General features: G+C 29.2%; 1 protein-coding gene across 4 annotated transcripts in view; it reads right to left on the minus strand.

The window, feature by feature from the left end:
- LOC107454852 (phosphatase 6 regulatory subunit 1-like protein fmt) overlaps positions 1–15952 on the minus strand; it is a 64480-nt gene extending 48528 nt beyond the window's left edge. The window contains exons 1-7 of one of the 4 annotated variants that reach the window (XM_016072176.3): positions 15849–15952; positions 13945–14089; positions 11584–11629; positions 11441–11500; positions 9928–10007; positions 8719–8805; positions 6680–6866 (exon numbers count right to left, since the gene is read on the minus strand). In XM_016072176.3, the coding sequence (XP_015927662.1) occupies positions 6680–6866; positions 8719–8805; positions 9928–10007; positions 11441–11500 (414 nt within the window). In that variant the 5' untranslated portion in view covers positions 11584–11629; positions 13945–14089; positions 15849–15952. Of the gene's footprint in view, positions 1–6679; positions 6867–8718; positions 8806–9927; positions 10008–11440; positions 11501–11583; positions 11630–13944; positions 14090–15625 lie in introns of all 4 variants that reach the window. The other 3 variants (XM_071188416.1, XM_071188417.1, XM_016072175.3) reach the window with 3 other exon arrangements.
- Between the last annotated feature and the right edge of the window lie 994 nt (positions 15953–16946).

The following is a 16946-nucleotide window of genomic DNA, read 5'->3' on the forward strand; positions in this document are numbered from 1 at the left end:
GCATGAGAATTTCAATATTCCTCTATCATGCTTTGTCAATAAAAACTAACTCAGCCAAAAGATTGAGCTATGATGTCTTGCTAATCAATAATTCAAGTTCATCAAATTGCCAAAGAAAGAATCCAACCAAATGTTTAAATTATATTGGGTTTTTAAGCAATTATACTGAAACCCTAATCAGGGTGCGTAGCCAAATCTTTGAATAAAAAATAAGCACTTTTTAAAAACTTTTTAAGCACTTTACAAAAATTTTCAAGCACTCAAAAAATCCATATTCGATCAATGATATTATTGAAAAACAAAAACTTTTTATGAACAGTTTTAGCATTGAAAAAAATCAAAAAAGATAGGAGCATAAATCGAAACAATCATGACTTTCCCACATCACCGAGTGAATTCAACTTGACCCTGAACTCAGAACAAAAGTACCCTTACCCCCTACGTCAAAAAAGGTGTTAGAAGTAAAATAAAATAAACAAGAATAAAATTAAAATAAATTAAAAAAGAAAACATTTCATAAGGATCTGATATTATCTGAATTGGAGCACTCGGGTTTCGGTTACAAGTGTGCGCGCATGCGCAAGTCATAATGTGGGTACGACATGAAGTCCGCGTTAATGATTTCGTAGCAAACTCAGTGTTTTCACTACAGCGCGAGAATCTCGCATATTTTTTTCTTTTCTCGCTTTAAAAAATGATTACCGCGAGAAATTCGCGTATTCTATAAATCAATTTCAAAATTCGCGAAATTCTCGCATTTTGGAAAAAGTTTCGAATTACGTCATTTAGAATAAAATCCGTTTCACTTTTCTTCCTGGATCTTCATTATTTTCAACACTTGCCCCGTTATCTAGCTTCCCTATTTACCAGTAGGTATTGTTCAGAACCTTTTCGAACAACAGAACACAACCCCTCCGAACCACGGAACCCCTTTCAGAACACATTTCTCTGCAACCACGTGTTTACTGTAGGTATGGTTTTTCATGTAAGACGTTCAAATTTTTTTATGCACTAATGTAAGATGGACAAATACCTAGTAAAGGCAAAATCTTCTATGATGATGCAGCAAAAATATTCAATGCTTTAAAAAATAGAAGACGTTAAAAATGTATTATAACAAAAGAAATTTTTTTTCCAAGTCTATTTGTATTTTTTCAGTTTTTAGAAATCTCACTTAACTTTCTGAAATCTCACCCTGTTTTTGAGAAAGGGTGAGAAATTCTCACCCATTTTTCTTCTATGATGAAAACACTGAAACTCCCCATTTTTCGTGAAATGCATGGGATCCACCAGACATCACTGAAGGGGGGGAAAATTATTCGGAAAAATAGCACATTTTAAAAACGCAAGCTGAAAAAAGCACCTTTAAAAGCTTTTAAAAACGAAATCTCCAAAAAAGCACCTTTAAGTACTTTTTACAAACGCTACGCACCCTGTCACATTGAATCCTAACATCTNATATATATATATCGTACATTTTCCTGATATAGCAATATTTTTTTGAACTGTGCAAAAGTTTAGAAATCATACAAACAACTTTTAAAGAAAATATTTTCAACTTTTTAAGACAAAAGGGTAACTTAAAAGGGTTAGCGCACAAGATTAACTTTGAATGTTGAATTAAAATTGCATGCCCATAGTTTTTTGTTCATTTAAAAAACAAAACAATCAGTTAAATTTTTCCCCTGTGCGCACATACGCATTTACTTTTCATTACTCGAATAAATAAGAAGCAATAAAAAAAATAAAATTAATAATTTATTTTCATTTTTCGTAAACAATAGTATTTTTAGTAAATAGTCAGCTGTTCTGCTACGAATGATATTGTGTGTGATCAGTAGAATATTTTTAATTTCTTAACAAGATTTAATTCTCAGATAGCTGGCAATAATTCTAAGTTTTCTTTCAATAAGAACTTAGCAATAATTTAAAAAATAAATTTTATTTTAAAGAAAAACATAAATTAAAGTACTTAAACGATTGATTAGTATATTATTTGAAAAAAATATACATAATAGAATTTAAAGAAAATTGAATTAAAATGCAATAAAAAAGTTAGAAAAATAATTCTGCGAAACACGCACAGACAGGTAATTTACAAATTTATTTTAAGATTAAGGCGATATATAAGATGTAAAGAAGTTTTAAAAAACTCTACTCTAAACTCAGCTGCACGACAGCCCATGGAGGGCCAAGGCCTACTGTGCCAATCTCAGTTTTCTGGACCTAGAGCTCTCGGGTGCAGGAGCAGATGTTCCGGTCAGGTGGTCAGCCGAACGCGGAACCCCCAGTGTTTAGTTCCCAATCATGCTTGGTACTTATTTATCGACCCACTGTAGGGATGAAAGGCTGAGTCAGCCTTGCCCGGCCGGAGGAATGACAGCGCGAAGCGCTACCGCTCAGCCTGTTGAAAAATAGGGGCCAGCTTACTAAGTATAATATATTGAAGACATCTATTACTACTCAAAAATTCACTTCATGGAAAAGGTACAACTATATTTATTGAATATAAATCTTTAAATATAAAGTAAGAAACACTACATTCAAACAAACTAAACATAACTCTTTAACATCACATAGCTCTTTCTAAACATAGCATAAGAGAAGAAACATCCTCTAACCAAAGCAAAGATATAACTAACTAAAACCAGAAACACCCACTTCCTTTTAGCTGAGATAACAGGAAGTGACCCAACTTCCCCTAGGAAGTGACCCAACTTCCCACAGGAAGTGACACAGCCAAGAGGAAAATACTGTTTACATTTCTATTTGTTTACATTTTCTCCAACATTCGGCCCCCTTTTCCTTTTGCTGTGCTAAAAAGTTACACTTATTTGTAACCTTGAGTTAAGTCCTTAAGTATATTTTATTACAGAAGGATCGCATTCGTTCTTTAACCGCAGGCTTTATTAACAAGTCTGCTGTATTGTTCCAAGTTCTAACATATCTTAATTCAAAGAATTTGTTATTCACATATTGTCTCACAAAATGGTAACGAACATCAATGTGTTTGCTGCGAGAGTTCTCAACCTCAGATTTAGAAAAATCAATAGCAGCCCTGTTATCACAAAACAATTCACAGCTTGGTACGTTCAATTTGAGTTTCTTATCAGTTAGCACATTTTTTAACCACACTAACTCCTTGGCTGACTCCGATAAAGAGATATACTCAGCCTCCATGGTAGAAATTGAAACACTTTTCTGTTTAAAGGTTTTCCACAAGATAGGGATATCACCTACATATACAATAGTTCCTCCTATTGACACTCTGTCATCTCTGTTTGATGCATGGTCTGCATCCGTGTAGCACTTTATTGACAAATCTAAGATTTTCGACAAATCAAGCATATTTTCTTTTGTATATTGCAGATACCCTAATAATTTCAGTAAAGCTTGCCAATGTTTGATACCAGGATTTTCTTGATACTGCGATAAAATATTAACAGCATAAGATATTTCAGGTCTTGTCCTACTTGCTATAAAGGACACACATCCAAGAACACTTCGGTATGGAATGTTTTCCATTTCTGCTTTCTCCATTTCTGTTTGTGGGCANTACATGTTTATTCAGAGAAAGTACGTTTTTGTGTCTGATTTCGTAACTTAATTAATAGTTAGCACTAATTAATTAGCATATTTGAAGTCACCCCCGGAAACCATCAAGATTGACACTTAGATCGTGAAAATCCGATCATTAGAACAAAAGTTATTCAGGGTGACATCTTTTTTTTTTGCGGACTGTACAAGTGTACTTACAATGTACAAAATATGTGTACACGTGTATACATAAATAGTACTCACAATATATGTTAGTATGCACAGCTACATACAATATATGCAAGTATGTAAGCAAACATACGTGTGTATATATATACATATATACAAACACACGAGGTGTGAAAATTAAATAACCCGACTGAACATGCCCTAGCCATTAAGCTTGGTGCTGAGAAGCGGAAATAGAATGTAGTTTACCTAGATGCTTACAGTGCAAATGGCTCCTCCCTCTATCTAGGATAGTTTATTTTTCATCCTATGCCTGCGAAATGACGCGATCATGATAAACTTAAAGATTGAGCAGCGCATTAACTTGACATTTCTTGTGAAAAAACTAGTAACTGAATGTTTCAAATTGTTAAAGGAGGTGTTTAGCGATAATTGCGCATCATGTAGTCATATTTTTGGATGGCGCAAACCATTTTCCGAAGGTCCAGATATTGTCAGAGATTAACATTCTGGTCGTCCGGTGACTTCACGATTCTGTTGAAATTGAGAAAATTAATTGAAACAGAAATATTTTCTGCTGAAATTGATGAAAGAATTGATTAAAACATTAAAAAAAACTAACAAAATTGTGTGTGAGTGCAGGCATTCGAGTGTTCAAATGATTTCAGATACAACGAACAATGATGGAAAAACAATAAGAAAAATCTTAACCGAAAATTTACGTTATGACAAAGGTTTGCGCAATACTGGTACCAAAAACTTGACACACCAGGCACAAAATGCGCTTTGTGAAACAGTTCATGGCTGACAAGCACATTAATGTGTTCGAGCATCCTCCATGCTCACCAGATCTCGCACCATGCAAAATCTACTTTTTCAAAAGTTAAAAGTGCATTGGAGAGAACACATTTTTATTTTGCAGAAGATGTGAAGGCAAAAAAGACAGACTTTCTGAAGCAGGTGCGACCTAATGACCTGCATCATAGCTTTGAACAATGGAAAACTGGTAAGCACTGATGTATTGATAGGGAAGGTGACTGAAAGATAGATATTTGTGTGTGTATATGTGTGTGTAGTTTTTTGGACGCCAGGTACAAGAAAAATAATGAAAAAGTACTATCAAGTACAGTTTCTAAGCATAATAGCTAGAACCAAAAAATTATTATTTATACGAGATTGATAAACATATCTATAAACTTTAAATAGTAAATTGGTGACATTAACTAGTAAACAAGAGTAAAAAAAAAAAACTATTTCACTCAGTTTTCCTCTGAAATCATTAAAAAGACTTTTAAGCACAATATTGTACTTGCTGATATATCTCATGTGTGGCAGTTAGACATGATCTGAAAGTGGTTTCTATGTTACTTAAGCAGTTAAAAAAAGTACACAAAATTTCTCTGGTTTCTTTGTGAACAGAGACAAAAAACATTATAATAAAAAAGAATGGGCAATCAGGAAAACATTCAATGCTAGAGTTAAATTTAATCAAAGGGAAATGTTGATGACTAAAAAAAAAGCATTACTTCAATTTTATCACATAATACTAGGCCCAATGAAAGTATTAAACAAAACAAAAAAAGTGAATGCCTCAAATATCTTTACAAACAGTTCCCAGATTTATCTGACGTAAAACTGAAAAAAGAAGTGTTTGTTAGACCAGATAACACGAAGATTAAAGATTTTGAGACTTAATTGAAACAAAAAGAAAAGTCTAGGCAGTTTCAGGGCTTAAAAACTTTTTATTTTATTTTGTAAAAGCCTAGTCCATCTAGGGTTTTTCAGAAATATTTTAAATATTCCTGAATCTTTAATGAGAATGCAGAATTTGCTTCTAACATGAAAGTTAAATACTTAGTAACTATTTATAACATTAATTGCAATTCAACCCTTTTTTTTGGGGGGGGGGGGTTGAAATTGCTACAACATTTTTTTTATTTATTGATGACTAACAGATTGTTGCATAAAAAATTAAATTTGCTCAATTAAAATGGAACAAAACTTTTTATTCGATTAACACAGGTTCAGTTCCAGAGTCTATTTGGAACAAAATTTAAACATAATTATTTTTTCCATTTATCATAGAAAATATACAATTTTGTTTTTGAAATTCCCATTCCCATAGTTAAATATATTTTGCCAGATTGTTTGGCAATATTGTGTTAAGTGAATTCCTACCAATACTTACATGTTCCATTATTTTAAATGTATAATTTGACTGGAGACAGTTTTATGTAAAACTTATATAAAAGTAAACCTAACTTATTTTAAAATGATTTTCAAAAAATGTTACATAATAAGGTAATATTAGAGGATTACTTTATAATAAAAGAATACCACTTTTAAATTTAAGCCTTTAATTTGGAATAAAAAACAGAATATAATAATAGTAGAGAATAATATTAAAGAAGGACAATAAATTTCCCCAGTATATACTATTAAATAATAAATAAATATCTTAAAGGTATTTGTTAATAAAGGAATTTTCTGGGGTGTAGGAATGTGGAAAAATTGTTTTAAACCATTTAATTTATACATTACATTGGGTAAAACATTTTGTACATTTGTTATGAACATAAATTGCCACTTTGTGCCCATAATTGACTGAGCCACTTTGGCGAACACTGGACAATATGTAGTTAATAAAATAAAAAAGAAATTTTATTGAGGTAAATATGCCAGCAAATTAAAGTTATGCATTTTACCAATTTCCAGTTTCTCATAATTTCTTTTTTTTTTTAATTTAAATTTTGACAGTTTTTTCTTTCTTCAAAAAAACTATGGTTTAAATATTTATAAATAAAAGTTTTTGGTTTTATAACTATTCTTTTTAATAATTCAAAATTAGCGCTCATGAAGATGAAAATAAATTTTTAAAAAATCAGCTGAAAATTAATGATTTGTTGTTTCAGATACTAATTTAAGAAAGAAAATTAGAGAACATATCACTTACTGCTTCAGTTTTCTTCATAATCAACAAACCCATAGTCTTACTGAAAAAACTGGCCAATAGAGGATTTAAAGATTCGTCAGTATCTAAAAAGTCATATAGCTTTTTCAAGATGCCTTCATCACTAGCTATTGCATCATAAACTTGGGGATTGTCAAAAGTTAACAGTTCACATGCTCGATTCGCATACCTACAAAGATTGATACTAAATTCTATATCTTAAGGAAATGAAAGGCTCAGGGCAATATAGTGACAAACCACTTTTCCAAAGTAACATTTTTATATAAAACTGTTCCTTGGAATCTTTTTTATATAAGAATGCAAAGAAACATCTTACAGCCTATATAGATGCCTTCCCCAAAACTGCTTTTCTAAATTATTTAAAAAACATGGCTTAACATTATATTGCCCCAAGCATTTCAAATAAATTTAGGATTTGCAGTGTGTAAGAATTACACATTATATCCTGAATGAATTTTTACATAAAAATCAGATCGAATTGTTTTATGATTAAATATACCCTTTTCATAAAATCAATTCAATTTTTTTACCTTACAATTTAGAAAATATGATTCCAATAGTTTCAATCCAAGGAGCTATTATTAATTTTACTAGCTTACAGCAGAAACTTCTTATTGCCTACATAAATATCAAGGTGTTTACACTAAATTTGCTCTTCTGAACAATTTCAAAATGTGATTTGCACCTCTGAACAAATATTGTCTAAAGCACTTCAAATGCATTTATGATTTGCAATATACAAGAATAAATGATATCCTGAGTGACTTATTATATAATTTTTACATACATTATTTATTTATTAGATTAAAAGTTTTTGACCTTACGATTTTAAAAAAGTGATTCCTATAGTTTCAGTCAAAAGAGTAATTGAAATGCTATTTTTGCTATCTTAATCATATTTCTAAAACTAATTACATGGATCAAAAAATAGTTCTCTATATAATAGTTAATCATATTTTTTTATTCAATTTAATAATGATTAAAACAAATTTGAAATATAAGGTGCATTTATTTTTGCAGGGCATCAAACTAAACACTCATATGATTAAAATTTAAGAGAATAGTTGAACATAATGTAAAAAAAAAAAATTGAACTTGCCAATATTTTAAATTTACTACAATTCTACATTTTTGAGACTCAAGAATCTTAACCCGCTGACTGTTCTGGGCGCAAGAAGTGGTATTCAGGGTGCGTAGCCAAATCTTTCAACAAAAAATAAGCACCTTTTAAGTACTTTTTAAACACTCAAAAAATATTTTTAAGCACTATATACATTAATAAAATAAAATAATTTGCAAAGACTTTAGATGATCATGAGAAAACAACTAGTTTCTGACAAAGAACTCTTTTCTTGATTATATTAGCCATTATAAAATGATCTAGAGATTTTTCGGTTTGATATCAAAGGCAGGAAAATGAAACCTGAAATTGGGAATATCTTGCAAAATGCAGCTGAGTTGCACATGAGAAAGCAATAATCTCACCGAAACGAGCTCAGTAGACACACATACGGATTCCTAAGTATTTGACCAAACATGTAAAATGATTGACGCCTTCATATGCTATGGACCTACAGTACGGCAAAATGAATTGTGAAAACGTTGTATATAACAATGTAAAAACCACGCTTTTCTATAACACGTGGCAAAAATCGATATAGTAACGAAAGAAAATCTCCTTTTTGAAAAAGGAAAATTAAGCACTTTTTAAAAACGCTATGCACCATGGTATTGTAATCTGCAGTACATAACTGGTTTTTTCACGTTATTAGTTACAGAAATAGTGTAAAAGGGAGAAATATTCGCCCACTTTCGCCTTTTTGCAAAACAACTAGTGGGTTAATATGACTAAAGAACAATTTTTCAGAGAGAAGATTGTGTTTAATTTTATAAGTAAATCATTAATTTTGAATAAAATTTGATTATTAGCACATAAGTTTTTTAGGGTTTTTATTTATAATAATAATTTAGGGCATTATTTTTGAAAATATACATGACAAATTTAAATTGAGGGATCTTACCTATAGCGTTGCCTTTCATCTTCTTCTGGATCTGGTTCATTTAATATCAGTGAAACCGTTTTATTCAAAATTTCTGGTTCAATGAGGCTGGAAAAAATAGACATTTAATAAACATGACCTACAAATAGAATTTCATAAAACTACTTATATTTAATGAGATATAGAAAATGTTTTTAAGAGATATATCTATTTCATTTATTGAGATTTAATTGCAAAGACAAAAATAATATATTTTTAATAGTAATTGTTCTATTATATTAAATGTACAAAAAAAATTCCTTTTGCTATAAAATGACATTTATCTACTTTTGGAGATGTAAGAAAACAACTATATATAACCCTGTCAAATTATTAGAGCCACTATATGATTCTATGTAAATTCATAATTATCAGGTGATACTATACAGCTTTATTGTTTTTATGTGACTGAAACCGGTTTGAACTTGATTACGTTCGTGTATTAATTGGCTAAATTAGGCAATATATAATATAAATTCGACGATTGGATAAATTAGACGATATAATACATGAATATAGGATATTTATTATAGCAGGTATTGTATTAGTATACAATAATAAATAGACGAAATTATTAGATGCACTGCATTTTTTAATAATTACATGATTTGCACGAGTTTATAAGCAACACTTTTATATTTAAACATACATGTAATGGGTCTTTATTCAGGAGATTTTTTATATACTTACATGTTTCCTAATTGTATTTATTTTTAACATATTGCATGACAATGCTAACCAACTGATACAGGAGCGTAAACAAATGCAAACCAGTTTCATCTGAGTAAAAACAATACAGCTGTATAGTATCACCTGATAATTGTAATTTAACACAGAATCTTAGAGTGCATCTAATAATATGGCCAGGGACTGTACATTCCCTGAACCTACACAGTTGATTTGTAAACTTTCGAGTAACACATCCCCTCGTTGTTTTTGATATACCATTTGGCAATGGTTTTAAAACTTTCTAACTCACTCTGAAGAATAAATCTGTTCAATTAGCAGTTATTACACATTTTTAGTGGCACTAATTTTAATGATGATTTAAGAAATACTGAAGAGAAAGTCCAGAATAATTAAAATTAACACTAAAAATAAATAAGCTTCAATTAAAAATATTTCATAAACTAAGATTATATTATGGAAAAGAAAGAAAAGATCTATTTAATATTTCTTAATATAACTTACAAATCTATAAGCTTTTTTGTTTGTGCCTTACATTCCTGGAGAATGTCTTCCTCATCCATTAATTCTTTCAGGGTCACATTCTGAAAGTAAAAAAATTTAAGATACAGTAAAAGATCCGGAACATACAGAAATTGGTACATTTAAGATATGCGAAAACTCTGGAGATTCCAAAATCTTGGCCCGTATATAAATATTGCTGTATTTTCTAGACAAAAACATACGTTTTAATCAGGGTTGGGGTTTTGGATGTCCTAAACTGGTTTTGGACAAGACACGTGGGTTTTACTATCTTAAACTGTCCTAAAGTGTTCTAAACCTTGAACGTTGATAAAAGGTAAAAATTCTATATGTGTAACTATTGTACATATAATAAATATATGTAATTATTCAGGGTGCGTAGCCAAATCTTTTTATAAATATATTATACATTATAAATATTTGATACTTTTTATACAATTTGCTTTAACTTATTAAAAGAAAAATAGTATAATATAATAAGAAAAGATTTATAACTTTTGAAGCTCATTGAACAACGAAAGTGAATATTTTATCTCTTAAATATGAATAAATATGTTTTTAATACTGATAAATTACTATTTTGCATTAAGATAAATAAATGCAATATTAAAAATAATAATAAAATTTTTTATTAAAATAAAAACTTGTCTGTTTCTTGTTCAAAAATTAATATTTTATTTTTCCCAATATTTTTTTTTTAAAATTGTGACATAATTTGAATAAAAGGATTTTCGACAGTTTCAGACAAAGGGGTTTTGGACAGGACGATTTAAACCCTGGTTTCAACCATGGATTAATCCATTCTGACCTAAACCTTGCCAACTCTGGCCTTCATAAAAACAAATCATAATAGAATCAATCATAAATAAATCATAATCATAATATAAGTGAAAAAATAAAATAGTTGTCTATAAAAATTATGAAATATAATTAAAAAACGAATTTGCAGCCTAGGGGAAAAAATTCAAGAGTGGAAGAGAAATAAAATTGTTTTCAATTCATCTAATTATCAGTTATTTTAATAATTTAGCACCAAAATTCTCAGTTTTCTATATTACTGTATTTGCCAGAAAAAATGCTGCACTGAAATAAAATCAAAATAGCTGTTTACAGAAAAAGAATAAATACAAAGCGAAAAAAGTTATGATCTCATTTTAAATTTGATTTTTCAGTTATCTACATTGCTATATTTTTATGTTAAAAAAATGTGGGAAAAAAACTTGTATTAGAAGGACTCATATCAAACAAATTTAAGATAGTGGGGAAAACATAATAGACAATTTAAATATTAAACATAAATAACTTTAAAAAATATTAAAGAAACTGATGCTTTAATTAAAAATCTTAAGCATATCAGAACCTCCCTCATAGTAAATAATAAAGATAAAAGTAAAAATTACTCTAATAGTTTTCTTGCCATTAAGAAATTTTTAAAAACAAATAAAAGAATGAAGAACTACCATACAGAAATTAGAAGAAAATAAGGATAATTTACCTCCTTGTCTAACAGTGTTTCAATGCAAGACCCAGTGATCAAATTATATCGCCAAAACATCTGAAATGTAATAAAAATATTTTGTATTTTTATAAATTAAGCATAATAAATGGAAGAATATATTAAATGAAACAAATGCATACTTGGTTTTATTTGCTAGCTCCCACACCTACAGTAAAATATTTCATACTGAAAATAGAGAGAAAAAGAATTTCATAAAACTATAATATGAATTCATAATATTAAAAAAAAATTCTCATAAAATTTAAAATTAGAGTGTTTATTATCACTTTCTATAAAATAAGTTATTTATCTAAAAAAAAGTACTTTGGCCTCATGCCAAAGATATTTTGGATGTATGACGCTTTCTTTAGATTTAAAAGTGCTTCTGAAATGTGAGAAGAACTATTTCTGGAATGTCATGCTTTACAAACAAAGAAAAAATGGTCAACAATATCACTATCATCGGTAATAAGCTCATGTATTTTGCATTCCAGGATTTTAAATAGATAAATAAAGATGAGAAAAGGGTGGTAAGAGTGAATGAAGATAATGACTAAACGCCGAAGCTTCCATAATGGCAAAATTCAATTCATAATCAACAACATTTAATACATTTTTTCAATCAGGTTTTGATAGATATTGAATCAACTTATTTGCAAAGATTTTCTACAGTTGTAGTGGTGTGGTTAAGGATTATGTTTAACTAAGACCAAGGGTGATTGTGACATTAAGTGAAAAATCCTGAAAATTTCATATGCAAAAAATCAATACCAAGATATCAATTTGTATACCATATATGATTCAAATTTAGCATAATTTTTTATAAGTAAGATTTATAATGATGATATCACACCTTTATAGTAAATAATTTAAGAAAAATCTTAGTTCTTGCAAGTATCGCGATGTTATACTTATAAAATCATGTGAATATGAACCGCGATATTGGAATTCAAAATCCCGTAAATATGAATCGCAAAGAGTAACTTTTAAATTAAGCAAATACGAAAATTTTTGTTTGATATTCAAACCACATGTAGATCATGTTATCTTCCATGATTATCATGATATTAGTGAATTCCTGAGCAGTTTCAAATATTCAAAATGGCAAAAATCAGCCAAACCAAAAGAATCAATTGGTGGATTTCTACCCATTGGCACAAGAATCATGTGTATGTAAGCTTCTCGTTAGCGGGAATCAGCGAAACTCTCAAATGTTGAATTTCAGATTACGTAATTCTGTGAAAAGTTTACCGGATTATAAGTTTTGATTATCGAAAGTCCAAGAATCAATGGTCTTAAGAAAAGCGGAATTCAGAAATATTCTCAGAAAAATCATATGCCTTGCTCGTAATTTTTAGACTCATAAGGATAATATGAAAAACCCGGAATTCCCGGATACCATCGGAATACAATCACCTCTGTAAGACAGTAAAAGGCCAAGTTATTCCAAATATGCCTATTTTTATCATGATATTTAAAAACTTAATAAATATTTTTAATTCTCATAAATAATACTAGAAAGATACCATAGTCTATTTTTAATTATAAGTAAAAAAAATCTGAATCAAACGGAAAAATTTCAATATTCTCGATACAAGAGCTTTGGTTTTAATTGGTTTATTAGCTAAGTAAATATTAAAAATTCATATCCCAAACGAAATCCTCTGTAAATAAGAAAAATTATAAAACTTAAAATTTCAAAACTTACTTGAAATATTTAAAAATTTATCATTATATACTTATTTAAACTTTATTCTGTATGCTCATTTTATAACAAATTCAATATTGTTGAATAAACAAGTATATTATAGTTCTGAATAGCTACGATCAAAGGATAGCAATAAGAAAATTAATAGAAATTACATGAAAATTGCCATACAACTAATGTATAATGTTAACAATTATGATGAAATAGTCTATTTTGAGACAAAACAAAACAGATCAAAACAGGAAACTGAATATTAGGACATATTGAATGAAAAATGTCCCTAGGAGAAAAAAAAAATGCTTATCATTCAATAAAAAACAATCGCAATTAAAGACATCCTAGTGTAATAAAAACTTGATCAGTATAAAATACACTATTAAATTTTTAAACTGAGTCAAGTTAAATTTTTTAAAGTTATTGAATTACATTATCTTAAAAAACATTAAAGATGCAAAATTTTATTTTCTATAAAATTTTTAAAACAAATACCAATATCAATAGGCTTAAGTCCTTACATTATCTGAAACTTAAAATTTTCCCCAAAAGCTCTCCTTAACCCCTTGGTGCCGCAAAATATTTTTATAATTTCCTCATAATTTTATGATCAAATTTAAAAAATTTTTAAAACAATTATTCATATTGCCTTATTACACAATAAATTAAATACTTATAAGAAAAATGACACACATTAAATATTTAACATTACAAAGAAATATTACTTCAAGTTATTGTACATTGAATACGTTATTAAAATTTGTAATATGGAAAACTTGTTAAAAGAAATAGTGCATACCAAAAATGTATTTTATCATTTCAAGAACAAGAAAGAAGGCTTTTAGGATTATCTACATGTCACTACTAGCAGCTCTTCCACAAGTAAAATACCGAACTGTAAATATTCCCTGTAAGATGGCTGAAAACTTATTCTATACATAAACCTGAAAGAAAAGAAAAATTAAATTTAAGTTAAATCTCCATAACAGGTTTTTTCTCACACCTTATATATATTTTTAATTCATTCCCCTTTCCTATTCTTAATTTTAAAATAATTAGACACACAAATAGACTTGAATCTCAATATTACAAGCAAATTCATTTGAAACCTCTACTATCAGCGTAATTTTTATTAGATTTTCACTACAGCAACTTATGGCATTCAATTATTACTTACACTCTGATATCTTCATAGCTGCCAACATGGATAAGAAAAAAACCAGGAGATTTTACAAAATAACATGTTTCATAATGTACTAAATATTTTAGACATAGGGAAATTTATAGTCATCAAAATAGAAGGACTGCAAATTTTTCCTGTTATGAATAGCAATAAATGAACTTGAAATGTTATGTATTATGTTTAATTATAATTTTAAATAGTAATAGGCATTAATTCATCAAAGATAGTTGAAAGGTTTCTTCATCCATTTAAAAAATTCTGAATAAAAATAAACTGAACACTTTAGAACAAAATAAAAGGTTGTAAACTTATTTTTATAAATGAGGCTTGCTTCATTATGTATTAGTAATACATATTTAAGTATTCAAGCAAGCAATAATAATTTGTCCAGAAATTCTATTACAATAGGGACTTTTTTTTCAGAAACAGACTCACAATTTTAGGGAATTTTCTATAATGTACAAAAACCATTAGAATTTTTATTAAACCAGTAGAAACTGGCAAAATCCAGTAGAGTTGGCAGCTGTGTTGTATCCTATAAATATAAAAATGAGCATTGCTTTATTTTTCTACTCATGAAATTTGTTTTGAGCTTAAAATTCTGAACACAGAAGGTAAAAATATTAAAATGCATGCATTATTAAGACATTATAACATAACTATAGTTAAACATAGCCCAACACAATTGCAAAAAAGACATTTTAATGTTGTTTATACATAATAGCTTGAATGTTGTCATTTTAATTGTAAGAGGAAATTTATAGATTTTAAGATAAATGCTTAAAACGGGATTAAAAAAATAAGCTATTGAGGGAAGAAAAAAAATTTTGCCTAGATAAGTATAGAATCTAACTTTTGACTAAATAGGAAAAGAAGTTTTGTTTCAAATAATTTTGTAAAACTTAATAATGCATGTAAACTTTATTTTGCCGAGAACCGTAGATATATACAACAAATACGTATCCAAGAGTGCAAAATTATAAAAATAAAAAGCTAATTTTTGAAGACAAACGAGGTTTTTAATTGTGTCTTACCAGAGTGTCAATTTATAATGTGTAGTACTTACCAAATATTTTGCGAAAGCAAAATTAAACGATAAATAGAATTATACACACAAAATATTATCTACTTTTAAGTTTAAAGAAAAATTAAAACAAATTTAGCTATCTCTCTTTTTATTTTAATACATTTAAAGTAATCATGCATGGCGAAACGCAACGTTGATTTCTTAACTTGTCTTTTGTTTCAACAATTAAAAACAGAAATTATAGACTAAATTTGTATATATATAATATACCTTGATACACCTAATTTAATTTTTGAGAGGCGTCAATTTGATAGGGTCAAATGTATTCGAAATAAAGATAATCTATCGAATATAATAACTCTTTTAAAAGCTTAATTCACGCAAAAATTTGAAATAGCTTATTCTTGCCTTCATTTTTATTTAATTGATCATTTAAATAGATGTTTTTGATGCTTGAAGTTATATGCGACACTTAATACGACTTACAAACTACCTCTGTTATGTTTTGGCTAGCGCTGGCGGGAAAACAACAACAATACAAAAGATGGCGAGGAGAAGTTCATCCGTTATCGATATTGCAAGGAGAATCGATTTTTGCTTCATAATGCAGAAACAGATAATACGAAAAACATTAACTTTCACTTCTATCAAAATATATACTGGGAATATTTCTTCATAATTCTGGGAATATACTGGGAATTTTCACAAACAATATCGTCATTCATTTTCATGAAAAAAAATCTTTCGATTTTTCGTGTAATAATTATAAAGTTTCTAGATGATCGCAAAACTTCGTATTTTTTCCTTTGCGCGTGGCACTGCGATTACTTATGCATGAATTATTAATTAATTATGAGATTTTTATTTGCCCGAATGTAATTCCCCATTGGTTGAGGTCCCATATGTAGTCACAGACGTTACGAAAGTACAAAAATAACTGAAAAAGTTATGTGTACAGATACGCGGAGCACTACTAGTTAGGGGGAAGACAGAATGAAAATCTATGAGGTCAGGGTGTTGATTTTTAGCTGAAATGAGTAGAACTAGCCCATTATCTTAATGCTCAACAACGGAAGATGGGCCGCAATGACCAGGAGATAGAGCAATTGCATCCCAATGAAGCGACCCAGTTTTGAATCCCAGCGAGAACTGGTAGATTAGAATTCTCGTTCCTGCACTCACTGGCCACACGCTGACGTAATACATCCCCAGTGGTAGACGGATCATGGGTTAGAATCCTCTTGCCATCGGGCAAACCGTGGGGTGTTTTTGTGGTTTCCCTCTCATAGTAATGCAAAGGTTTAGTTCAATCTAAGAGTTTTCTAAGAATGCTATTCTTTGTCCCACTGTCTGATCCAATAGTTCCCTTTTCTTCTGGGTTGATTTCAAAAGTGCAAGATTAGAGAGTTGAAGATTGATATTAGTATACCCGAAATTGGGTCTGCTACTCAACTCCAATTTAAACTTAAAATCATAGATATAAAGGCAGAAAGATCAATCACTCGACCAAACGGACGTCACGGTGAACGTTGACATCACTAGTCTAGTAACTAGTTTGTACTCTATATCTACGCCCTCTAGTGAACTGCGG

The sequence above is a fragment of the Parasteatoda tepidariorum genome, chromosome X2 (assembly GCF_043381705.1).
Source record: "Parasteatoda tepidariorum isolate YZ-2023 chromosome X2, CAS_Ptep_4.0, whole genome shotgun sequence".
Lineage (NCBI taxonomy): Eukaryota > Metazoa > Arthropoda > Arachnida > Araneae > Theridiidae > Parasteatoda > Parasteatoda tepidariorum.